Below are 21,504 nucleotides of genomic sequence, written 5' to 3' on the forward strand. Positions count from 1 at the left end.
AACTCATTTAGCTTTCTCACATCTCCATGTCTCCCAATTGTATGTATTCATCTTGAGAAGACATGTAATCACACTCCACACTTCTCCGTCTGACTTGCATGTCCTTCTCCGTCCGACTTGCATGCCCTTGTAAACAGTGGTTCTCAAATTGTTGCTTCTCACCAGGTAAGTAGATGTACCACAGATAATCACTGCAACTCCAGCTATGCTTCTCCTTACTCCAGGAAAGGAAAATCGAATTAATACTTCCTGCTTTTCTTTCAGCCTCATATTTTCCCACTCGCGTGCGAATGGGCTACAGAGCTAGCATGGCTAAAAGCTCACTAACCCACACCTAGCCATTGTGTGATTGTGCAGCAGCACCTTTTAGGATCTGAAAAGCTCTCAGATCCTGACCTCTGACCTGTCTCTGCCTTCCTGGCCATACTAACTATTCATTTAGTTAGTTAACTAACCCTAACACCCCTAAACTTCTATTCTATTCTATTCTATTCTATTCTATTCTATTCTATTCTATTTTATTCTATTTTATTTTATTTTATTTTATTTTATTTTATTTTATTTTATTTTATTTTATTTTATTTTATTTTTTATTTTATTTTATTTTATTTTATTTTATTTTATTTTATTTCATTTCGTTTTATTTTATTTTGTTTTGTTTTGTTCTGTTTTGTTTTTTCCCCCCCCCTTTTTTCTGTCCAGGTACCAGCTAAAAGCCTACCAGGTACCAGGTACCAGCTAAAGCCTCAGTAGTGGGATCGCGCCTGTGTTCAGGTACCAGCCAATCCCAAGAGTTCTGTTTCGGTGTTTTTCCCCCTCTTCTGTTCAGGTACCTTCCGATCCCAAGAGAGGTTGCCAGGTGTGTGGAGACTACCCTTCCTCAGACAACAACCAATCATCTACAACGCCGACCGAAATGAACGACCCACACGGCAGTGAAGGTCGCACAGCGGGCGACATGGATCCAAGATGATTGCCGAGACCAGCTGATGCTGAGACGGAGGCTGACCGAACAATGAAGGGGGAACCGACAAGGCCACTGAGACACACACACACAAGAAAACTCTCTAGAACAAGGGCCTAGCTTTGTTTATAAGCCACACCAAATGCTCATAGCTAGGTTGAGGGAGCTATTGGTTACCCCAGTTACCACTGAACTCAGCCGATGAAGACGAGTGATGTCCTTGATGCAAATGATGATTTTTGCTTATCCAGATGTAATAAAGGATGATTTTTGATGATTCATGCCATTGATAATAATGATGAAGTTTTTTTTAAGGTTTATTTCCACATTTTTCTTGATATATCTGTGCCTCACAAAAGAAGAATATATCCAATGTATGACAATAACGATGCTAATGGTTAACCCTGACAGACAGCAAAGGTGGAATATAATAATTTTGTTTCTTGATTTGGTCGTTGAGGCGACCAAAAGTGGGGAATGTTATGGCAAATTTTATATTCATCATCATATCCTCAAATGTATGTTCATGTGTACAATTTGTCATGTTTTAATACATGACGACTCCATTAATCTTTACACTTTTGAACAGCTGAATCATGATTAAACAGTACAGATCGTATTATTCTCAGTGCAGCACAGTCTCTGCCAAGGCCAGAATCTCTGCAGACATACACTGACGTACACACTTATCAAGACAGATAAAGACTGGAGCCAAACCTTCTCATAACATCTTCATCATCCTCCAACATTGCCACTATGGGCATCTGACTCCCTCCCTTTTGTCTCTCACTGTTGGGACCTTTTCTTATCTGTATAAAAAGCTTAGGCTTTGAAACTGTTGGAGCGGGGCGGGGCACTTCCTTCGGACGTCCGCCTGGACGGACGCTAATTTTGTTTCACTTTGTTCCATTTTGTACCTTTTTTCTTAGTTTAGAATAAACATTTTTTTATATAAAACCATCAATGCTTCTCCTGGATTCCATCATTCAACCAGAGCAATGAATCATGTCTCAAATGAGGTCAACCGTAAATTCTGCCGTAACACTTCACACAGAGAACAATGCACACAAACTGCTTAGGCTGTTCACAAGTTTTTGCACACAGTCCAGGCTATCATGACAAGTACACAGTTTCAGACACCACGCCAAAAATCCCAGGTTTTGATCCTTTTTTCCTTAGTTTTAAAGAGAGCTGACCATCACTCAACCTCCCTCCACAGTGCACATGGTAAAGACAGTAAACGCACAGTCACACTGCTACCGAGAGGATTTTGCCCTCAAGTGTCTGTCAACTGCTGTAAAGTGTCATAAAAAAATAAATAATAATCCTAAAAATGGACACAAATATATAAATAAAATAAGGACATAGCCCCACCACATTTGTCTGCTTACACATTGACATAGAAAGCTTATACTTTGTTAATGATTTACTGAAAACTTAAATATGTATTTGTAAATGCTGAATACTTAACACATCAAATCACAGTAACTTTTAGGTGGGTTACACATGTATTTATTTTTAAAATGTATTTTAAATGGGCCTATAGGCTCATAGGTTTTTTGTCCAAAAGAAAAACAACCAACCCTAATATTCCTTGCTAAATACCACATACACAAAGCCAAATGGAGCCAAAACAAACCAAATCAACATCACTTTCAAAACAAAATACTGTAACCTAGTATTTTTACACAATTGAATTCACTGCAAACATAAGGCCATAAACATTTACAAAACATTCAAGAAATATATCAACACGGGCACCAAAGCCATCCCTTATGATTATATAGTTCATTATTTTTATGTTGTCTGTTCCTTTTATTGTCTTCCTATTCCTTTGTAGTTGTATGTTCATTTATATATTACATTGTGTTGTATTGTATTTATATTAGTTTAAATGAAGTAAATAAATAAATAAATATACCTATGACACCCCTCCATGTCGCGCATGCGCAGTTTCAGAGTGTGAAAATGCTTATAGCTCAATTTGTTATTGGATTAAGTACATTGTTTAGCCCCTTAGCTCTTTTTTGTTTTGTCTTTTATGTCTTGTAACCTTGTCTATAATCTGTATTCATGTGAATACGTGCCTTTTTATTTGTATCTACACTTGTTAAAAAAAAAATTAAAAAAAAAAAGGTATACCAATAAGGCGGCGAATGCGCGGTCTCGTGTGTTTTAGCCTCTGGTGTTTGCCGTAGTGTTGTGAAAGTATGCGTGTGTGATCCTGCTGTGAAATGGTATTTTATTTTGTATTGTGTGCTGTGTTTTTAGTGTGTTTTGTATTGGTTTTATTTTTGCAGTGCATTTTAGCTTTTGTTTTATGAGCCTTGCCAGTCACATGCTGTAATTTGATCAACCCCATCACATGACTATGTCCAACCCCTGAGGCTAATCAACACACCTGAGGTTAATCAGCACCTGTGGCTGGAGCACAATAAAAGGGGCAGACAGGAGAAGGAGCAGGGGGGAGGAAAAATGACACAGACAGGAGAAGGAGCAGCAGGGAAGCTGTGGGTCCTCCCCAGGTTCCCAGGGGCAGAGGAGGACTCTGCCCTCCAGGTTCCCAGGGCACAGGACGGCACACGCATCGGGGACCACAAGCACGCCGGGATCACAAGTGTTGCGAGGCGATATACACGCAGGGGCAGAGGAGGACTCTGCCTTCCGTGTGAGTACCCTATGGGAACGTAGTAACACTTGTTGGACAAAGTCAGATCGGGGATATTGTTGTGGGACGTTTGACTGCCGGTAGTTGTTCTGTGTAGGTGTCCCAGCGTGTGGAGGGCTGGAGCCAGCGGGAAGTATAGAGACTGATTGGAGTGTTAAGAGCCACATACACGCAGAGGCAGAGGGGAACTCTGCCTTGCCCTGTAAGTGACGTGGCAACACCCTTCCTTCGGACGTAGTCTCGGACCCCCGTGCTGGCCTATGTTTTGCATTTTCAGGGGACCCTGAGCCTGTGACCAGTGGGATCTACCGCCTTGGGACAAGGGGGAGCGGAGGACCTGGGCGTAGCTGCACATTGCACTTTATTGTGGACAGTGACTTTTTCCCCTATTTTATTCGTTCCTTAGCCCACATCGTTAATGGATTTTAGCATACGTTGATTTTAATTTGTGGGCATTTTAATCTGTTTTACCTTAATCTTTTTAATAAATTTGTGACATCATGGTTGCTGTCCTCCTTGGTAACTAAGGGGTGCTCACACCCGGTCGCTTTACTCTCCCTCCATAAACTTTTGGTCAATTCACTGTTATTCAAACTTCCCCAGCAACACCCAACCCCCATTACATTTTCTGGCGTTGTCGGCAGGATCTGGGTCTCGAGCACACTTGTTACCGAGGAGGAAGTAGCCATGATGATGCCTGTTTATCCTGGTGCCCCCTGGCTCCCCAAGTTTAAAGGGCCAGGGGATGAGTTAAAACTTAATGATTGGAAGGAACAAATTGAAGGGTTGTTAGGGTCGCAAGAGCTGACTGAGCCCCGAAAAGTTGCCATTGTTTTAGGAGCGTTGGCCGGTGAAGCTAAGCATTAAATCAGCATCTTAGATGATCATGAAAAAGATGCAACCTGGAAAATTTTTACTTATCTTGGCTTCCTCTATGGTGACCAAACACCAATCTCTATTGTAAGGTCACAATTTTTTAGCTGTGCTCAGAAGCCGGGTGAAACTGTCCGTCTTTTATTTTACGTCTCAGTGAATTACATTGCAGGCTACGGCGACATGATGACCTCCCCCCCCTCCATGGCAGCTCTGCGAGATCAGTTGCTTCTAGGACTGTGTGAAGGACCAATGGCCCAGGCACTAAAGGTGTATGCTCGTCGACACCCAGGTGATGACTTTGCAGCGCTACAAGAGGAGGCATTGTCATTGGACTCGGAATATGGTAGCGCTGCATCAGAGGTAACATGCTCCATTTGTGTGGAAATGACAGGCTTAATTCTATAGGTGTTTGCTCATTTCATGGATTGTGAACTCGTTCTGTGAGCTTCTTCTTCTTTGAGGATTCCTTTTCATGTGATCTGAACTGGAGTCAAATCTGGACTGTTTGCCCCCTTCTGCAGCACCATAGTGCTCATTGCATGTGCCTCTTGTAGGCTTTGTGCATTTGTTCCTCACCAGTGATCCCTTATGCTTGAGAGGAGCTGCATCCTGATGGATAATTTTGACTTTAAAAGACCTTTAGCACCAGCCCAGGCCGAGCAGGACATTGTGGATTTTGCCCCAAGAAGGTCAAATCGCTCAAATTTTGGACGAATACCGACACGGTACAGAAACTGAACTGTATATGTTTCAGGGACTGACAACCTCAGAGCGTGGGGGGGTGTGATCCTGCTGTGAAATGGTATTTTATTTTGTATTGTGTGCTGTGTTTTTAGTGTGTTTTGTATTGGTTTTATTTTTGCAGTGCATTTTAGCTTTTGTTTTATGAGCCTTGCCAGTCACATGCTGTAATTTGATCAACCCCATCACATGACTATGTCCAACCCCTGAGGCTAATCAACACACCTGAGGTTAATCAGCACCTGTGGCTGGAGCACAATAAAAGGGGCAGACAGGAGAAGGAGCAGGGGGGAGGAAAAACGACACAGACAGGAGAAGGAGCAGCAGGGAAGCTGTGGGTCCTCCCCAGGTTCCCAGGGGCAGAGGAGGACTCTGCCCTCCAGGTTCCCAGGGCACAGGACGGCACACGCATCGGGGACCACAAGCACGCCGGGATCACAAGTGTTGCGAGGCGATATACACGCAGGGGCAGAGGAGGACTCTGCCTTCCGTGTGAGTACCCTATGGGAACGTAGTAACACTTGTTGGACAAAGTCAGATCGGGGATATTGTTGTGGGACGTTTGACTGCCGGTAGTTGTTCTGTGTAGGTGTCCCAGCGTGTGGAGGGCTGGAGCCAGCGGGAAGTATCGAGACTGATTGGAGTGTTAAGAGCCACATACACGCAGAGGCAGAGGGGAACTCTGCCTTGCCCTGTAAGTGACGTGGCAACACCCCTCCTTCGGACGTAGTCTCGGACCCCCGTGCTGGCCTATGTTTTGCATTTTCAGGGGAGCCTGTGACCAGTGGGATCTACCGCCTTGGGACAAGGGGGAGCGGAGGACCTGGGCGTAGCTGCACATTGCACTTTATTGTGGACAGTGACTTTTTCCCCTATTTTATTCGTTCCTTAGCCCACATCGTTAATGGATTTTAGCATACGTTGATTTTAATTTGTGGGCATTTTAATCTGTTTTACCTTAATCTTTTTAATAAATTTGTGACATCATGGTTGCTGTCCTCCTTGGTAACTAAGGGGTGCTCACACCCGGTTGCTTTACTCTCCCTCCATAAACTTTTGGTCAATTCACTGTTATTCAAACTTCCCCAGTACCTCCCCAACCCCCATTACACGTGTATCTGATTATGTATCTGTGTTCACGACTGAGTTGTTAGCCATTAGGTGGGCTTTAGATTGGATTGAACGAAATAAACCTGAGATGTCGTATATATATTTGGATTCCATGGCTGCCTTACAGGCAATTTCTGACCATCCCTCTGGGGCTAGGATAGATACTGTGGTAGAGATTTTGTGTTGCCTTCACCGGATAGAGTTGATGGGGTCTAGTATTGTTTTTTCCTGGATCCCATCTCATTCAGGTATTGTGGGGAATGAAGCTGCTGATAGGCTAGCAAAGAAGGCTCTTCTCGAGACGGAAATTGAATATGTGGTCCTATTGGGGAAGGCTGAGTGTGTCAGTGTTTTCAAAGCTACTGTGTATCAGCAATGGCAAAGGGAGTGGGAGAATGAGTCTAGAGGGAGGCATTATTTTAAGTGTCAATCTTGTGTGCAGGGCACTAGACTCCTGTGGGCAACTTGCCGATCAATACAAGTTAAGATAACCAGATTAAGACTGGGGCATTGTGGACTAGCTGCATATTTAAATCGAATAGGCAAACATCTGGATGGATTATGTCAGTGTGGTCAATTTGAGACTATTTCCCATGTTCTATTGGCCTGTGGATGTTATTCTGTTGAAAGGGGAATGTTATATAAAGAACTTTCAACTCTTGGGCTGACAGTGTTTTCAATAAAGTCAATATTTGCACCAAGAACAGAGTCGATTTTAATAGATAAGGCAGTCGTGAGGTATCTCCAATCTTCCAACCTCTATTTGAGAATCTAAAATGGAGAGAATCTAAGTGAACAGAAGAGGGCAGCATTACGCTTCTTTTAGTGTACAGCCTGCCGGAAACCATTAGAAGAAGAAGAAGTAGTGTTGTGAAAGTTTTAGCGCGAACATGCTTGTGTGTGCACTGAGCTTTTCTACATGGAGACAGAGTCTCCAGTGTTTTACTGAGGACAGTGTGAGACATGAGGCGGACTGACAGTCATGGTGAGGTCATTTATGAACTCCTTCATACTGTGTTCACTGCAAACAGGACCCGGGCCCTGTTCCAAGAAGCTGGATCAACATATCCTGAATTATCCAGCTTCACCGAGCCTGTAGTACATGGAGCTGGACTTAACTTTCCAACCAAGCTCATAATTATTAATCAGTCAGTCAAAGCTACGTTGCTTCTCACAGCAAGTTTTTAGTCGTTATAGTCAACTAAATGTCTACTAAAAGAGTTTATGCATTTTTTTTAAAGTGTCAATTAGCATTGATCAACCAGAGGGGTATTCCATAAAGCGTGTTATGTACAAACTCTCAGTATGTTCAGGCTCAAATGAGGGAAACTCTGAGTATCCCAGTCCTAAATGCGAGGTATGTTCTTCTGAGTATGTTACCATGGAAACATTGTCCGTGAACTAAACCTGGTCGCTGGCAGGTTTTATCTACCTGGCTCCGCCCACCTGAACACTTTAATGAACTTTAACACTTTTCTCTGAAACACATTAGTAACATCACACACACATCACATCATTACTAATGTGTTGCTTTACGTTTTTTTTGTGCAAACGGTAGTTTTCTTTATAATATTGTGGATGTAGATCATTAAGTGAAAGTCACTGAGGTTGATCTGCATTAAAACATCTACTGACGTCTGTAGTAAAGTTCCCTGAATACAAACCTGTGGATAATAAAAAGGAGGAGATGATAATTTAAATGAATCCACTTTTAAGGCTCGATTGTTGTTTTATATTGTTATACAGTTAAATCTGTAGATCACGGCTCTTTGAAGGTATGATGGCACAGTGAATTGTGACGCTGCTCTTGGAAGTGATGGTTCGCGTCCCGCTTCAGTGTTTTTTGTGACATTTTTTAGGACGTCGAGAGGACTCTGGCGACAATATTACATTAAAAATCAATATAAATGATGCGATATCAAGCGGCATTTACTGTCTTTATATCCAGTGTAACAGGAGGACTCTCTATGCAGTCATCCTATGCTGCTGACACGTCTCCTCAGACACACTTTATTCATATTATTCACCGCTCGTCACGTCACTGAAGCAATAAAGTGATGAAGCGACCAAAAAGTGTGACTAATTACAGGTGATTTAAGCCACTATAGTTACTAAAGACTGAACGCACCTTTAGAACAGGCTCAGTCCTCAAACACCGGCTTATTTCACCCATTACGGTGAATAAATCACTATTTTCCTGGTGGTTGCCATGGCAGCTCGAGTCATCTTCGATCCATTGATGATGGCTTTTTATGGCGCGCGTCCACGTAAGTAACCCAAGGTTTACATACTCAGGGTTGATTGACCCACTTCATACCAGCTGTAATGGAATCAGATACCCAGAGTTTCCCATCGCGGGGTATGTTGACCTAGAGTTTATGGATAGACTCAGAGTTTGTTAACCCTCCTTTATGGAATACCCCTCTGATATTGGATGGAATTAATGTTTATAAACACACAGAGAAATATTTGATGCGAATAATGAGTAAGACCACTGGAGCTGGGCAATATCTCGATATTCAAGATGTATCGAGTTTTCTATTTTGACGATACAGAAATTACAATATCACCAACATTGGATTTTGTATTAAATAATTATTTTCAGGAGTCGCTGCTTTCTCTACTTCTCAGAACAGCATGAAAAGCGCATTTAGATGGATTACTAAAGAACTCACTCACACGTGCTGTCCCTTATAGTCGAAAAATACAAATTTGTCACATCTTGTGCCTGTGTGGCATTTTACATCAGCAAATTTAACCCAGAATTGTCTTTCTGGTAAGAATTCATTTGAATTAAAATTATCTAGATTTATCTTGTATTAGAGCTGCACAATTAATTGAATTTTAATTGTGATCACAATTTTGTATGGAGGTAGATTTGAGTCTTTATTATTGAATTAAAAAAAAAAAACTTAAATTAAAAAACCTTTTTTTTTATTTAATTTACTTCAATCAAAAATTATTTTGAATCAACGTAAAAAAGTGTTCAAATGCAAAAAAAACATTTTAAAATTAAATTTTTTTTTTTGATTGAAGTCATCTTTTTTGTATTTGGGCCATATTACAGGTTGTACACTTGTGTCTTTATTATTCAACCAAACACTAAAACATTTCAATCAATGAAAAAAAAGTGTCAAATGTAATTATTTGGGTCTCACATGATTTTTTTTTAGCATTTGATCACTTTTTTTTTTGATTTTAAAATACTTATTTTTGATTGAAAATATTTAAATTTTATTAATGATAATGATAAAAACACAAATATACCTCCATCATTTTTACTGCCACGTTAGATTAACCTGATTGTTGGCAATATTTACATTTAAACAGGCTCTGCACTCTGTAATAGTGTATTTATTCAGTTAGCCTTTGGTACATTTTAAATTATTGGGGTAATTGTTTTTTAATTATTATTTTTTAATTATAATTCATTTTTAAAGCTTACTTTTGCGCTGTAAACTCCACACATATTTGTTTAAAAGTAGTGCCATAATAACTAAACTAAAAAATATTTTTACCAAATATGATAAATAATTGTGATTCTAATCATGATTACAGTATGAACAAAGTCATGTTGATTTTTATTGTGGCCATAATCGTGCAGCTCTATATCATATATATGACCATTTTTAAGAAAAAATATTGAGATATCAGTTTTGGTCTATATCGCACAGCCCTAAAGACCACATGATCGTATGAGTTCTGAATGAATTATTGAAAGTTATACCGTTGTCAAGGATCAACCGTAGCAGTGGAGGCAGTCAATAAGGAAACCAGGCTCCAGGTTTTGATGCATCAGTTTTATCTGTTTATTTTTTAGTTTGCACCACAAGCACCGTGTACTTCAATCTCCATTCCACTCTCTACTGACCAGAATGAATGTCCTTATATACAGGTGTACCACTAATTAGCCTGTACCAAGCATGGGGTGACATATAATGTGCATATTAAAAGTACAGCATAAATATTTACACAAACACTTCCTAACAGACATTATCACAAACACTAACCCTGTATTAATATCATTAATCTTATTTACATCTCCTAAATTATTAAACTACATATTTACATTGAGCTACACACATCCAGCTCCCCTGTTCCTAGTTTCTGCTTGGTTTCTCCCACCTGGAACTATAAAAAGGTGTCCAAAAGCCCTGGGGAATTCTTTTACCCGAACACCTCAGGAAAGAGGAAGAGAGCATGCACAGGTAAGCTTTGTTGAAGATCACATCTCAATCATATGCAAAACACCAGAACATATTTAATTGTTTTATCTTTCATGTCACTGATAAGTTATTTATCAATTAAACTGAAATGGATTTTCTGTGTTTATCACTAGATGAATCCTGTGGCCTGAACCATGTGCTTCACCATTTGACCAATAAATTAATTAAACCAATACAACAAAAATGTGTCTCTTAATTTCATTAAGCACTGCAGTTTGTCACAGTATTACAATTGACTCTTTTTAAATTACAACAGTTCATAAGTGTAACAGTCCATAAGTAACGTCACCTCGTCGTTACAACCGGAGTTTGATTTTTATTTGTTGATGACAATATCAATATATTTTGATACACTTTTCATTCACGTGTATTTTTTTAAATTACTCATAGTCTTGTTATCGTCACTCGAAAAAATGTAGTTGATGAAAACTGTGACGTATAAATCAAGACCTGATAAAGATTGTGATGTCATCACTTGTCCACACACAGAGGAGGAGCCAAGCACCGAGTCAGCGGGCCAAACGCAGCCAGGACGAGGTGGACCAGGACTGGACACTCAGAAAAGTAGGAGTGTTACTCATGATGGTGACTGAGAAACTCTTTAATAAAACATGAACAACTTTTCCATCTGTGTTCTACGGTTTGAACACATTGAGCTCAGATTGATAGGCCATGTTGTAAATATCATCCTAACGTACTACTCGTACGAATTCTGATGTCAAAATCAGTATGTAGTGTGTTTACATGAGTACAACAGTTTCTTCAGTGTTGTTGGGGCAACGTTTTGGGGAAATCTGTAGCAAATATGGTTGATTTATTGGGAATTTCCAAAGTTTAAAATTTTAGAGGCGTACTGTAGCGCCACCTTTAGGACGATTGGCCTGTTTTTGCAGCTGGGACAATCTGGAATGAGACTGGACCTTTGTGCAAAATTTGGGGATTTTTGTGCAAGAAGAATAAGTAGAATATCGTGATGTGATATTTTTGTCCATGTTGCCCAGCCCTAGTTGCAGTTATTGCTTTATCCAAATAATGATTATAAAGATAATGTTTGTAATGTGTGTGTATGTGGAAGATTGTACAGATGTGGTAGTTTGTACTCAGATCTGTGTTTAATGCACTACTTTCCTGTTCAATCGTGATCTAACACTGCTTGGTTTCTCAGGAGAAAAGAAGAAAAAGTGAGAATGAGCTGCAAGAAAGCCACATTTCTCAGTTCAGAAAGCCTCTGACTCCCACTAACAACCAACCGGCCTGTAGTGATGGAGATAAACACGTAAGCATTGGAAACAAGCAACGAACCACGTTTCATTGGCATTTTTTACTAAATGCAGATGTTGATCACGTAACATCTGTTCAAATCTGTCTACAGGAGGCATTTATCCGAGCTATCCTCTCCAAGCCTTTCAAAATCCCCATTCCAAACTACTCAGGTAACACTTTTCCTCTTATGTTGTTGTTTTTTCCTTCTGTCATCACCAGAGGGGTATTCCAGAAAGCGGGTTGTGTTAAAACTTTGAGTATGTTTGTGCTCAAATAAAAGAAACTCTGAATTTCCGGTTGTATAAAGCAAGGTAAGTTATACTCTGAGGGCCGGATTCACAAAGATCTGAAATAAAGGGTAGTAAATTAGTTGCCTACTTAAATGAGCGTTTTGCTCGTTTATTGTGGAGACGTCAGTGCGCACAAGCACTGACATTTGAGGCAGATGGAGTTCTGTCTGCTGTTCAAACATTTATTAAAGTAGAAAAATAAATACACAATAAAAATCTTTTTTTTTTTTTTTAAACAACTTTAAAACCTAGTAATATTGATATTGATCTGAGTTAATACAACTACACAGTCTGTCAACCAGTCTGCATTCTTTGAAGATGATCTACTGACCATCATCCAGCGCAGGTCTGAGCAGCGCTGTGTCACACACACTCTCAAATGTAACCATTGTGCCATCAGTGATCATGCGTAAATTATACATCTGATCGTTGTGGAAGACATCCTGCCTGGCTCCTGTTCCAAAGACGCCACGTCCCAGCGGCTCCAAGGATTACAGACCAGTCGCGTTGACGTCCCACATCATGAAGACCCTGGAGAGACTTATCTTGGTGCAGCTCCGACCATTTATAAGACCACACCTGGACCCACTACAGTTTGCCTACCAGCCCAAGGTTGGAGTTGAGGATGCCATCACCTTCCTGCTCAACTGTGTCTACTCTCACCTGGACAAGCCGGCGAGCACTGTGAGAGTCATGTTCTTTGACTTTTCCAGTGCTTTTAACACCACCCGTCCGGCTCTACTGGGTAAGAAGCTGACAGAGATGCAGGTTGACTCCTCCATTGTGACCTGGATTGTGGACTACTTAACTGGCAGACCACAGTATGTTCGCCTGAGACACTGTGTGTCTGACAAAGTAGTCAGCAACACCGGGGTCCCTCAAGGGACTGTACTCTCTCCCTTCCTCTTCACCACCTACACCACGGACTTCAGCTACTGCACTGACACCTGTCATCTCCAGAAGTTCTCCGATGACTCTGCAGTGGTTTGATGTATCAGGGAGGGGGATGAGTTGGAGTACAGGGCTGCTGTGGACAGCTTTGTCACATGGAGTGAGCGGAACTATCTACAGCTCAATGTGACAAAGACCAAGGAGCTGATTGTGGACCTGAGGAGAACAAAAAGGCCAGTCAGCCCTGTCTTAATCCAGGGGGTCAGTGTGGACATTGTGGAGGAGTACAAATACCTGGGAGTGGTGATTGACAATAAACTGGACTGAGGGAGGAACACTGACTCCCTCTACAGGAAGGACCAAAGCTGCCTCTATTTTCTGAGACGGCTGAGGTTCTTCAACATCTGAAGGAAAATGCTGAGGATGTTTTATGAGTCAGTGGTGTCGAGTGCCACAGAGAGGAGGAGCCTGTCCAAGGTGAAATCCATCCTGGTCAATGTGTCCCACCCACTCCATGATGTGCTGGTCAATTACAGAAGCACCTTCAGCACCAGGCTGATCCAACCACGGTGCTCCACAGAAATGCCACAGGAAATCATTCCATGATTGTTGTATATATCTAAATCACATTTTTATATTTGTATTATTTTGTAAATATGTGAATCATATTGGTATATATTTGTTTATTATTATTATTATTACTATTATTATTATCTATCCTACTTTTTTCTACTACTGTAATGTGTGTGTTTCTGACCCCTATTTTTAACAGTCTTCACTTAATTATACACTTATTTATTGTTTATTCTTCTTTGTCTTTGTTAATGTTTTTATTCTTTATTTGTGATGTGTTCTGTGGCTGTAACAAAAGCAATTTCCCCCTGGGATCAATAAGGAAATTCTGATTTTGTTATTGCAATTAAATAAATTAATTTATTTTATTGCATAATTGTGGCGTATCTGATCCCTTTTTCTTGAAGAACAGTGTGTGTTTTATGTGTCAGTTATAATCTGATAATGTCTTACATATAATACGAGATGGGTTTTAGATTCATTATTTAAAGTTGTTCAAAGCACATTACTGCATGACTTACATGATCTCCCTTAAGGCAGGCATACACTGTGCGATTTTTGGCCCATTTTGAGCCGATTTTTGACTCGTGCGACTATTTTGTGGGATCGTGTGAGTCTCTGCTAGATCGTGTGTCGTGCATCGTGTAGTACACATGGGGTCACGAGAAGCGATTAACACCTCACGACCAGCTCCCGATCAGCAATGGTAGGTCGTAAGGATTTCAAACATGTTTGAAATCCAGTCGCTCCTCGTGAGCTCCTTGTGAGGGTATCGCACAGTTGAAGCAGTGCCACGGACTGGCTTACCGTAAACGCTCACACTGCGCATGCGCGAACACCGTAGGACCGCTGTAAAATTGACGGACTGTACTGTCCATCCAGCTCCTGGTCCATCACATCGCCGTCTTTTCTTTTTTTAAAGCTCTTTTTGCTGAGATTTGCAAGTGTCTCTCCACTTCCGGGTTTTTCTTCTTCATCTGTTTTAATGGCGAAGCTTCAGCTTTGGACAGTACAGTGTGAGAACATGAATCGTGAGCTGCTCACATCCGACTCTGCATCTGAGTTGCACAGTTTGAGCTGGAGCTGAGTGCAACGATTGAAAAAAATCGCACAGTGTATCCCAGCCTTTACTTGTCAGCGATCAGGTGTGCGTGCCCCTTTAAATGTTGTCGCCAAAAGAAATTGTGGGTCAGCATTATCTCGCCTCCTTTGGTAAAGGATGCATCAGTGTTTTCTAGGCTAAAGGAAGTAAAAAAGGGAGCATTGAGCCTCTTTTCCTTTTTATCACGGCCGCTATTTATACCCTTGTGAAGGTGAAGGAACAGTGGATAGTAAAGGGGATGGGAGGGAATATTCGGACACAGCCTTATTGTCCACCGAAGCACAGTCACTAGAGTCACGTGTGCGCCCAGAACCAATCACTGCACAGCTCCACTCCGGTGCGTGCCAGAGCCAATCACAGTGGTGAGCTTGAGTCACGCACCAGACGTGTCCGTACATAGCCAAGCAGACACACGAGTGAGAGAGTTTAAGGCTCTTTCACAAGTTTTGAGCTCCTGTGGACTTCTCTTTTGAGGAAACATACTTTTTGACTGATCCTTTTGTGGTGATTACGTTTCAAAACATTCATTTTAATTTTATTTTGAAATCACAGCGAATTCAACGCAGGTTACACCAGAAGGAGGGTTAGACCGGAGAGGGGGGAAGGCCATCTGAGCAGCTACACTCACACTGATATATTAGCAAAGCTCTCAAGTCTCACACATTGGGGCGTGAGATTCAACCTGATGTGACTCACTGAGTGTGTGCATGTGTGCGGCTGAAGTGCGTGCATGTGCGAGCCACAGGAGTAGTGAGTCACACACACACACACACACACACACACACACACCATGCTTCCTCTGGAAGTGTGAGCCACACACATGATTGAGAGATGAAGTTATTCTCAGTCTGCTCGCTAAGTTACATATGTTTGTATATTAATTACTAACCTTGGATGATAATCACCCCTGCACTAAGAAATGTTAAATGCTAAATAGTTTTATTTGTACAAATGTGTTTTTTTTTTTTTCTCATCAGATTTCACCTAAACCCACAGCATTGATGCCAACTTTATCCATTTATCATGTGCATGTCCCATAGAATGAAACCAGGGAAAATGCACACGCTATTTTAGTTTGCACCCGCACATACAGTATACCCCTTTGTAACACTAGAGTATGTACACCTCCAACCTTCAAACACATACTCATTTGGCCATAATTGATAACTCTACTTAAGCTCCCACATAAATACATACTTCCAACTGGCACTATTATATTAAAAGGCTAGATGTCTTGTCCACGCTGCCGGCCAATAAGCCTTTTCACACTCTGGAACTGCGATCTGGGGGGGTCATAGGTTGAGAGGGATAAAAAACGTAAACAAGCTTGTTTACTCTGTTGATATTTCCAACCTAACAGCGTTTGTTTTTCCAGAGATTGTTAGTATTTTAATAGTGTTCATATTTATATTACACATATTCAGACTCGAGGAGGTGTCCAGATGTCAGTTACGGCTGATATGAGCACTTTTAAAAACTGATAGGAGCAGCTTAGCAGCAGTATGGAAGAAAGGGCAGTCCCTTCACTTCCACACAGCAGGCTACACCTGGTTGACGAAAAAACACCGACTACCCAGGTCTCCAGAGGGCGGGAATGATGCACTTTTGTAAAACAGATGGGAGAAGCAATATTAAAGCAACTGACCACCTCTGCTTTCTAGTAGTTTGTTTTTTTTGTAGTTGTTACCCTCAGCCTCGGCTGAAGAGTATTGTCATCAGTTCGTCGTCCGTCTGTCTGTGTGTGTAGAGTGGTGTAGGTCTTTTAATGCAATACCCACCAACCATTCTCACACCAAAACATTGATACTAATGGGGGGATTCCAGGGTAATAACAAAATTCCAGTCGGTCAATTTTTTGTGAAAAAACAGCATTTTTGAGGATTTCAAAAAAAACTTTGTTGTGGACTGATTTTACAGAAGGAAAGGAGGTGGACCATTCATACCTTGCTGTAAGGTGACATTCACTCAGGGCTCTTGATTAGTGGCAAAAAATGTTATCTTTGTGCTTGTCACAGAAACTACTACGTAATAAAATTGTATGCATTAACACGTGAATAATCATATTTCATGTTTTATTTCCCTACCGGTATTAAAAATATAATGGATGAACCATTTCCAACTATAAATTCACTGAAGTACCGTGCGGCAAAAAACTATTTTAATCGGCCACCAATTGTGCAAGTTCTCCCACATAAAAAAGATGAGAGGCCTGTAGTTTTCATCATAGGTACAGTACTTGGTCACAATAAATCAATATAAATTATTTTTTGTGACGGTTAATATTTTGAGGATTTTTCAAATGTCAGGCTGAGGGTTTTATGTTGTTAACTATAAAGTAGTTTTGAAAAATGCTTATAAATAAAATGTAATGTTATTGATAAAGTAAAGCCAGATTTGTGTGTGAAAAGGACAGTATGAGTTCTCACTTTGAAAAGGTAAATTTACGAGGTCCACTATTCACTAACCATGTTCATGATTATTTTTTATTAAGCTATTATTTTACAAATTTGAAGGAAGTGCACAAGATGGACAGGCCGATAAGTGAAAGAGCTAGGCCTGGGCCGATAACAGATTTTGCTGGACGACATATTGTTCCACAAATTATTTTTTGTTAGACCAAATTAACCACTAATGTAATGATAACATATCATATTGTAGCGTTTGCGGCCCGACACTACGGGGCTAACTAGCCAAATGACGAGGACACTGATTGGCTGCCGTTTAACCGGATGAACCGGGTTTTATTACCCTCAAAAACAGGCTAATACTGGGTTGGAGGAGTGCCGGAAAATAACAAAAGCGGATAGCTAACTCAACTAGCCACTGGACGAGGAGTCACTCTTTTTCTCTTCCCCCCTTCTTTTTAGTTCCTCTTCCGCTCCCAACAAAACTGGCCTATCCGACTAACTAGGGCAACTCCTTCCCCCACAACTTCCATCAATCCCCCCCAAAGTCCTGCCGGGTCGCTACAATATTAATACAAGTACACCCTTTCAAACGCAATCAACTTGTATTTCTCATTAGTATTTTTTACCATTGTAATTGGAATTTCAAGAACCTTTAAATATTTGAAACAAATAAAACAATTAAAATAAAGTGGTTTGTTATAAAAGTCAGAGGTGTCATAATGCTGATGCACCAGGGCTGCCAAGTTTCAGAAAATGACAAGAATAAGACTTTAGTGACATGATGTGTTCCAGCGAAAGACGATGTGCCCTTTTTTAACATGGCTTTGGCCTGTTTTAACGTTGATTTCTACCTTAAGACAGATGTCCTCACCTCCATGCCAGCGGCTCTCCCTGCACTGTGGCCTCCTAATGCGAGTTTTAATCAACCAGAAATTAGAAATGAAAACTAATTAAAAAAATTGACAAAATACATTTATTTGTCAATATTCATTTCAACCAACTCTCCATCATTTATCTGGGGACATGTCTCATGTTGTAGGTGTTTGTCACAGATGTTGATGCCTTGATGACAGAGGCAGGGGGCTCCCACTTAAAACACTGTGGCCCAAGGCAGTGCTACCTTTACCTCAGCTCTCCTTGTCTGCAACAGAAAGGAGGTCATTAAAAAGGTAATCACGTGATTTTTGATTGAATGAATGTCTTAGCAGCAGACTCAATGTCCATGGAAATACACTATTACATACAAAAATAATTATAAGATTGTTGCTCCTCTGGGGTTCAGAGGGAATACGTGTGTGTGTATGAAGTACTCAGCTGTAACTCAGCCTGTGATAAAGAATGGAGACAGCACGTGTTCAGCTGCATTTACTTCACACCAAGGATTGTTCTTCCTCTAACATATTTTCACAATCAACCACAGCAGTAATCCAGATACCTATTCTATTCTAAATGGCCTTAAAGAGTCCCAAAGTCCATGTGGCCATAGCTTAGTAAAGCTATACTAGTCACACGTTATACTTACACAATTACAGTTTCTCAAAAATTACAAAATACAATACAAAATGTACATTGTTTGTAACCCAATGTATTTTAATATATTTATACCTTTTACCCTTTTTACTTATTTTCACTATGAAATGAATCACTATTTATATATTTATCTTTTTAACAATAACTATGAAATATGCTTTTAGTCAAATCACTAAGTTTAATATATAATTCACTAAACACGTGCACAGCTGTAGCCCTATACCTCAAAATGGCTGCTCTGTATCTAATACAGTTGTACAATAGCATTACTGGTATTTGGTAATAAACCTAAAATATGCACCTTTGGAAACAAATAAAACACACCCGTAGGAGTGGGCGATATGGGGAAAAAAAATCTTATCACGATTTATTCTTTGTAAACCCACGATCACATCACAATTTTTTTTCATTCAAATCATTTCAAGACTATTTTAAAGTATATATATATACTATATTAAATAGTTTTACAAGAAAAACAATAATGGGTCAAAGTCAGTGGAGCCACAAAGACCCTTTTATTAATCACTAGCAGCACAATAACAACATTTTGTGTAACTTTGACTTTTTCCTTCATTAAGGCTGAAATGTGATTAAATTATGTGGTGTTGCTTTTTTCAGGGCAGCTCTGAGTTGCAGAAAGTCGTTTTTAAAGTAAATCACCTTCAGGACACTGTCTCTTTAAGAATGTATAATCAGCCCTGTTAGCTGCAGCAGCTCTGCTACACAGAGAGTTATTTAGAGAAGAAAACACATGCAGTGTTAGTTTTTTTACATGAGTAAAACTAACACTATAACACACACAGAGCAATATAAACAGTGAACAAAATTGGGTAGCTACATACTATCTCAGATGGAGTCTGTCCTCTAGATCTTTCTTTCTGAAAGCATGTCGACAAGTTGGTGTGTTGTGTGAGGTGTCTAGACACGACTCGTCAAGACCCCGCCTTACGTATCTTCTGATTTGTTTATTATTGTGTGAGGCCTGCCGTGGTTGTTTAGATTTAGGAACCAGGAGACAGGCAGCTCTGGATGCACAGAAAACAACACAAGAAATGGGAGAACCAGAGGAGAGTTTATTGCTGTGTTTTGTGAGCATTATTATCAGTTTAAATAAAAACACCGGATGGAAAACAAAAGCCCCGTTGTGCGCAACTTGTGCAAGAAACAGTTGTCTATTGAGGTGTATTGACTGCTTAATATGATATTAATTTATTCTATATACCTTTTCACTTAAAAACTGAGTATGGGCCTTCAACAGGTGGCCTTAAACATATAGGGTTTTGCAATCCTAGCCAGTTATTTCTGTAGCTCTGCTGTTGGGATGTTTATTGCCTGTCAATCGTGGAATTTGCTTATTGTTGTGCTATTCTGCTGTTGGGATGTTTATTGACTTGTGAACCTTGAAAGTTGCCTGTTCCCAGGCTGATCTTTCCTCCATTTACAGCTATATACATAAACAGTCTAACTTTGGCCTTTGTTTGTTGATGTATGGGACTTCTTACCACCGTAATAGACATTTGTGACTTCCTTTCTTTGTCTTAAGGCTAAAGCCTTAGACTCCACCTGTTGGGTTTCAGATTTCTCGTCAGTCCTATATATGATGGCCAGCTGGATTTCTTCAGAGCATGATCTGACCCTGTTTGCTCTCATTGAACTGATATCTCCAGTTCTCCTGTTTTTGCCTCAGAACATGATTTGACCTCCTTTGTTCCTCCAGTGTTCCGTCTCTGCCCTGGTTTTTGATTCTGCTTGTTTTAATAAACTTTGTATTATTTTGTCAGCTTCAATGAAGACTTTTTTCCACACTACACCTCCTTTTTACCATCCACATCATCACCTGGGGAGACACGGCACTATCACCAGAGCTCTTCTAGGCTCAGCTTCTACCTCTAACACGTAGCAGCTAGCAGCTTAATGCCAACATGTAGCAGCTAGCACGGACAACAGTCTTAGTGGGAGCAGACAGTGTCTCCAAACCACACTGGACACTCAGACAGGGTTCAGAGCCAAAATGAATAAATCCATAAGTGACAAATGAACAGTCAGTGGATAAATGATTGTGGACAGTCGACCACTCTCTGTGGTAGAGGATGTGGCGGGGCTAGAAGCACTGCTACAGATAGCATTGTCTGACCCAACTTATCACTGCGATGTAGAAAAGAATATTTCAAACTAAATTCATCAGCTTCATCAGTTGCTCTATTTATTTCATGCCACAGATATTCTAACTATTTTACACTGTTCAGTTTCTACTTCTCTGGAATGTTTCTGGACTAAGTCCTGTTTTTTTCCTTTAAAACACAAACACACATTTGTTTTATAAAAAAAAATCCAGAAAAGTGGTGAATATAGCTTAGTTAAATGTTAAGTTTGTGGCTTTTTGAACAATGCAATCATTATTTATTCATTACAGTATAGTAGCACTCAGTGATGCAAACACTATTTTGTTTAAGTTCATTTATTGTATTTTCATTGTTTCAGTCATATACCAAAATCCATTTCAACTAAAAAAAAATGTTGTTTCTTATGTCAAATACTGTTAGGCCATTAATTTAGATTAATTCATTACAAATTTTCTCATTAATTAGATTCATTTTTAATCAAGTCAGTCCCACCTCTCGAAAATATACACAATGATAACAAAATCAATCAAACCCTTTTTGTTTCCTGTAAAGGAGAATCTGTTCATGGACTGCAGCTCCAGGATCATTTCCACATAAAGAAGGAAGAGGAAGAACTGTGGGAAAGTCCGGAGGTAAAGCAGGAAACGGATTATGCAGTTTTGCATAGTGTACTGTAGAGCCAGAATTTAAAAGTGTAAAAATGTATGGCCCTGTGTGTAAAAGTGTTAGCCCCCTAAAC

At 40.2% G+C, this 21,504-nt stretch overlaps 1 protein-coding gene across 1 annotated transcript; it reads left to right on the plus strand.

Annotated features, from left to right (window-relative positions):
• Positions 1-7,235: 7,235 nt before the first annotated feature.
• Positions 7,236-21,448, plus strand: LOC114458817 (DNA repair and recombination protein RAD54-like). The gene is made up of 5 exons (XM_028441200.1): positions 7,236-7,344; positions 11,075-11,149; positions 11,751-11,861; positions 11,958-12,018; positions 21,318-21,448. Exons 1-5 carry the CDS (start codon positions 7,342-7,344, stop codon positions 21,440-21,442), a joined length of 375 nt encoding a protein of 124 aa, XP_028297001.1. The 5' UTR covers positions 7,236-7,341; the 3' UTR covers positions 21,443-21,448.
• Positions 21,449-21,504: the final 56 nt, after the last annotated feature.

Source organism: Gouania willdenowi, unplaced genomic scaffold (assembly GCF_900634775.1).
Source record: "Gouania willdenowi unplaced genomic scaffold, fGouWil2.1 scaffold_188_arrow_ctg1, whole genome shotgun sequence".
Lineage (NCBI taxonomy): Eukaryota > Metazoa > Chordata > Actinopteri > Blenniiformes > Gobiesocidae > Gouania > Gouania willdenowi.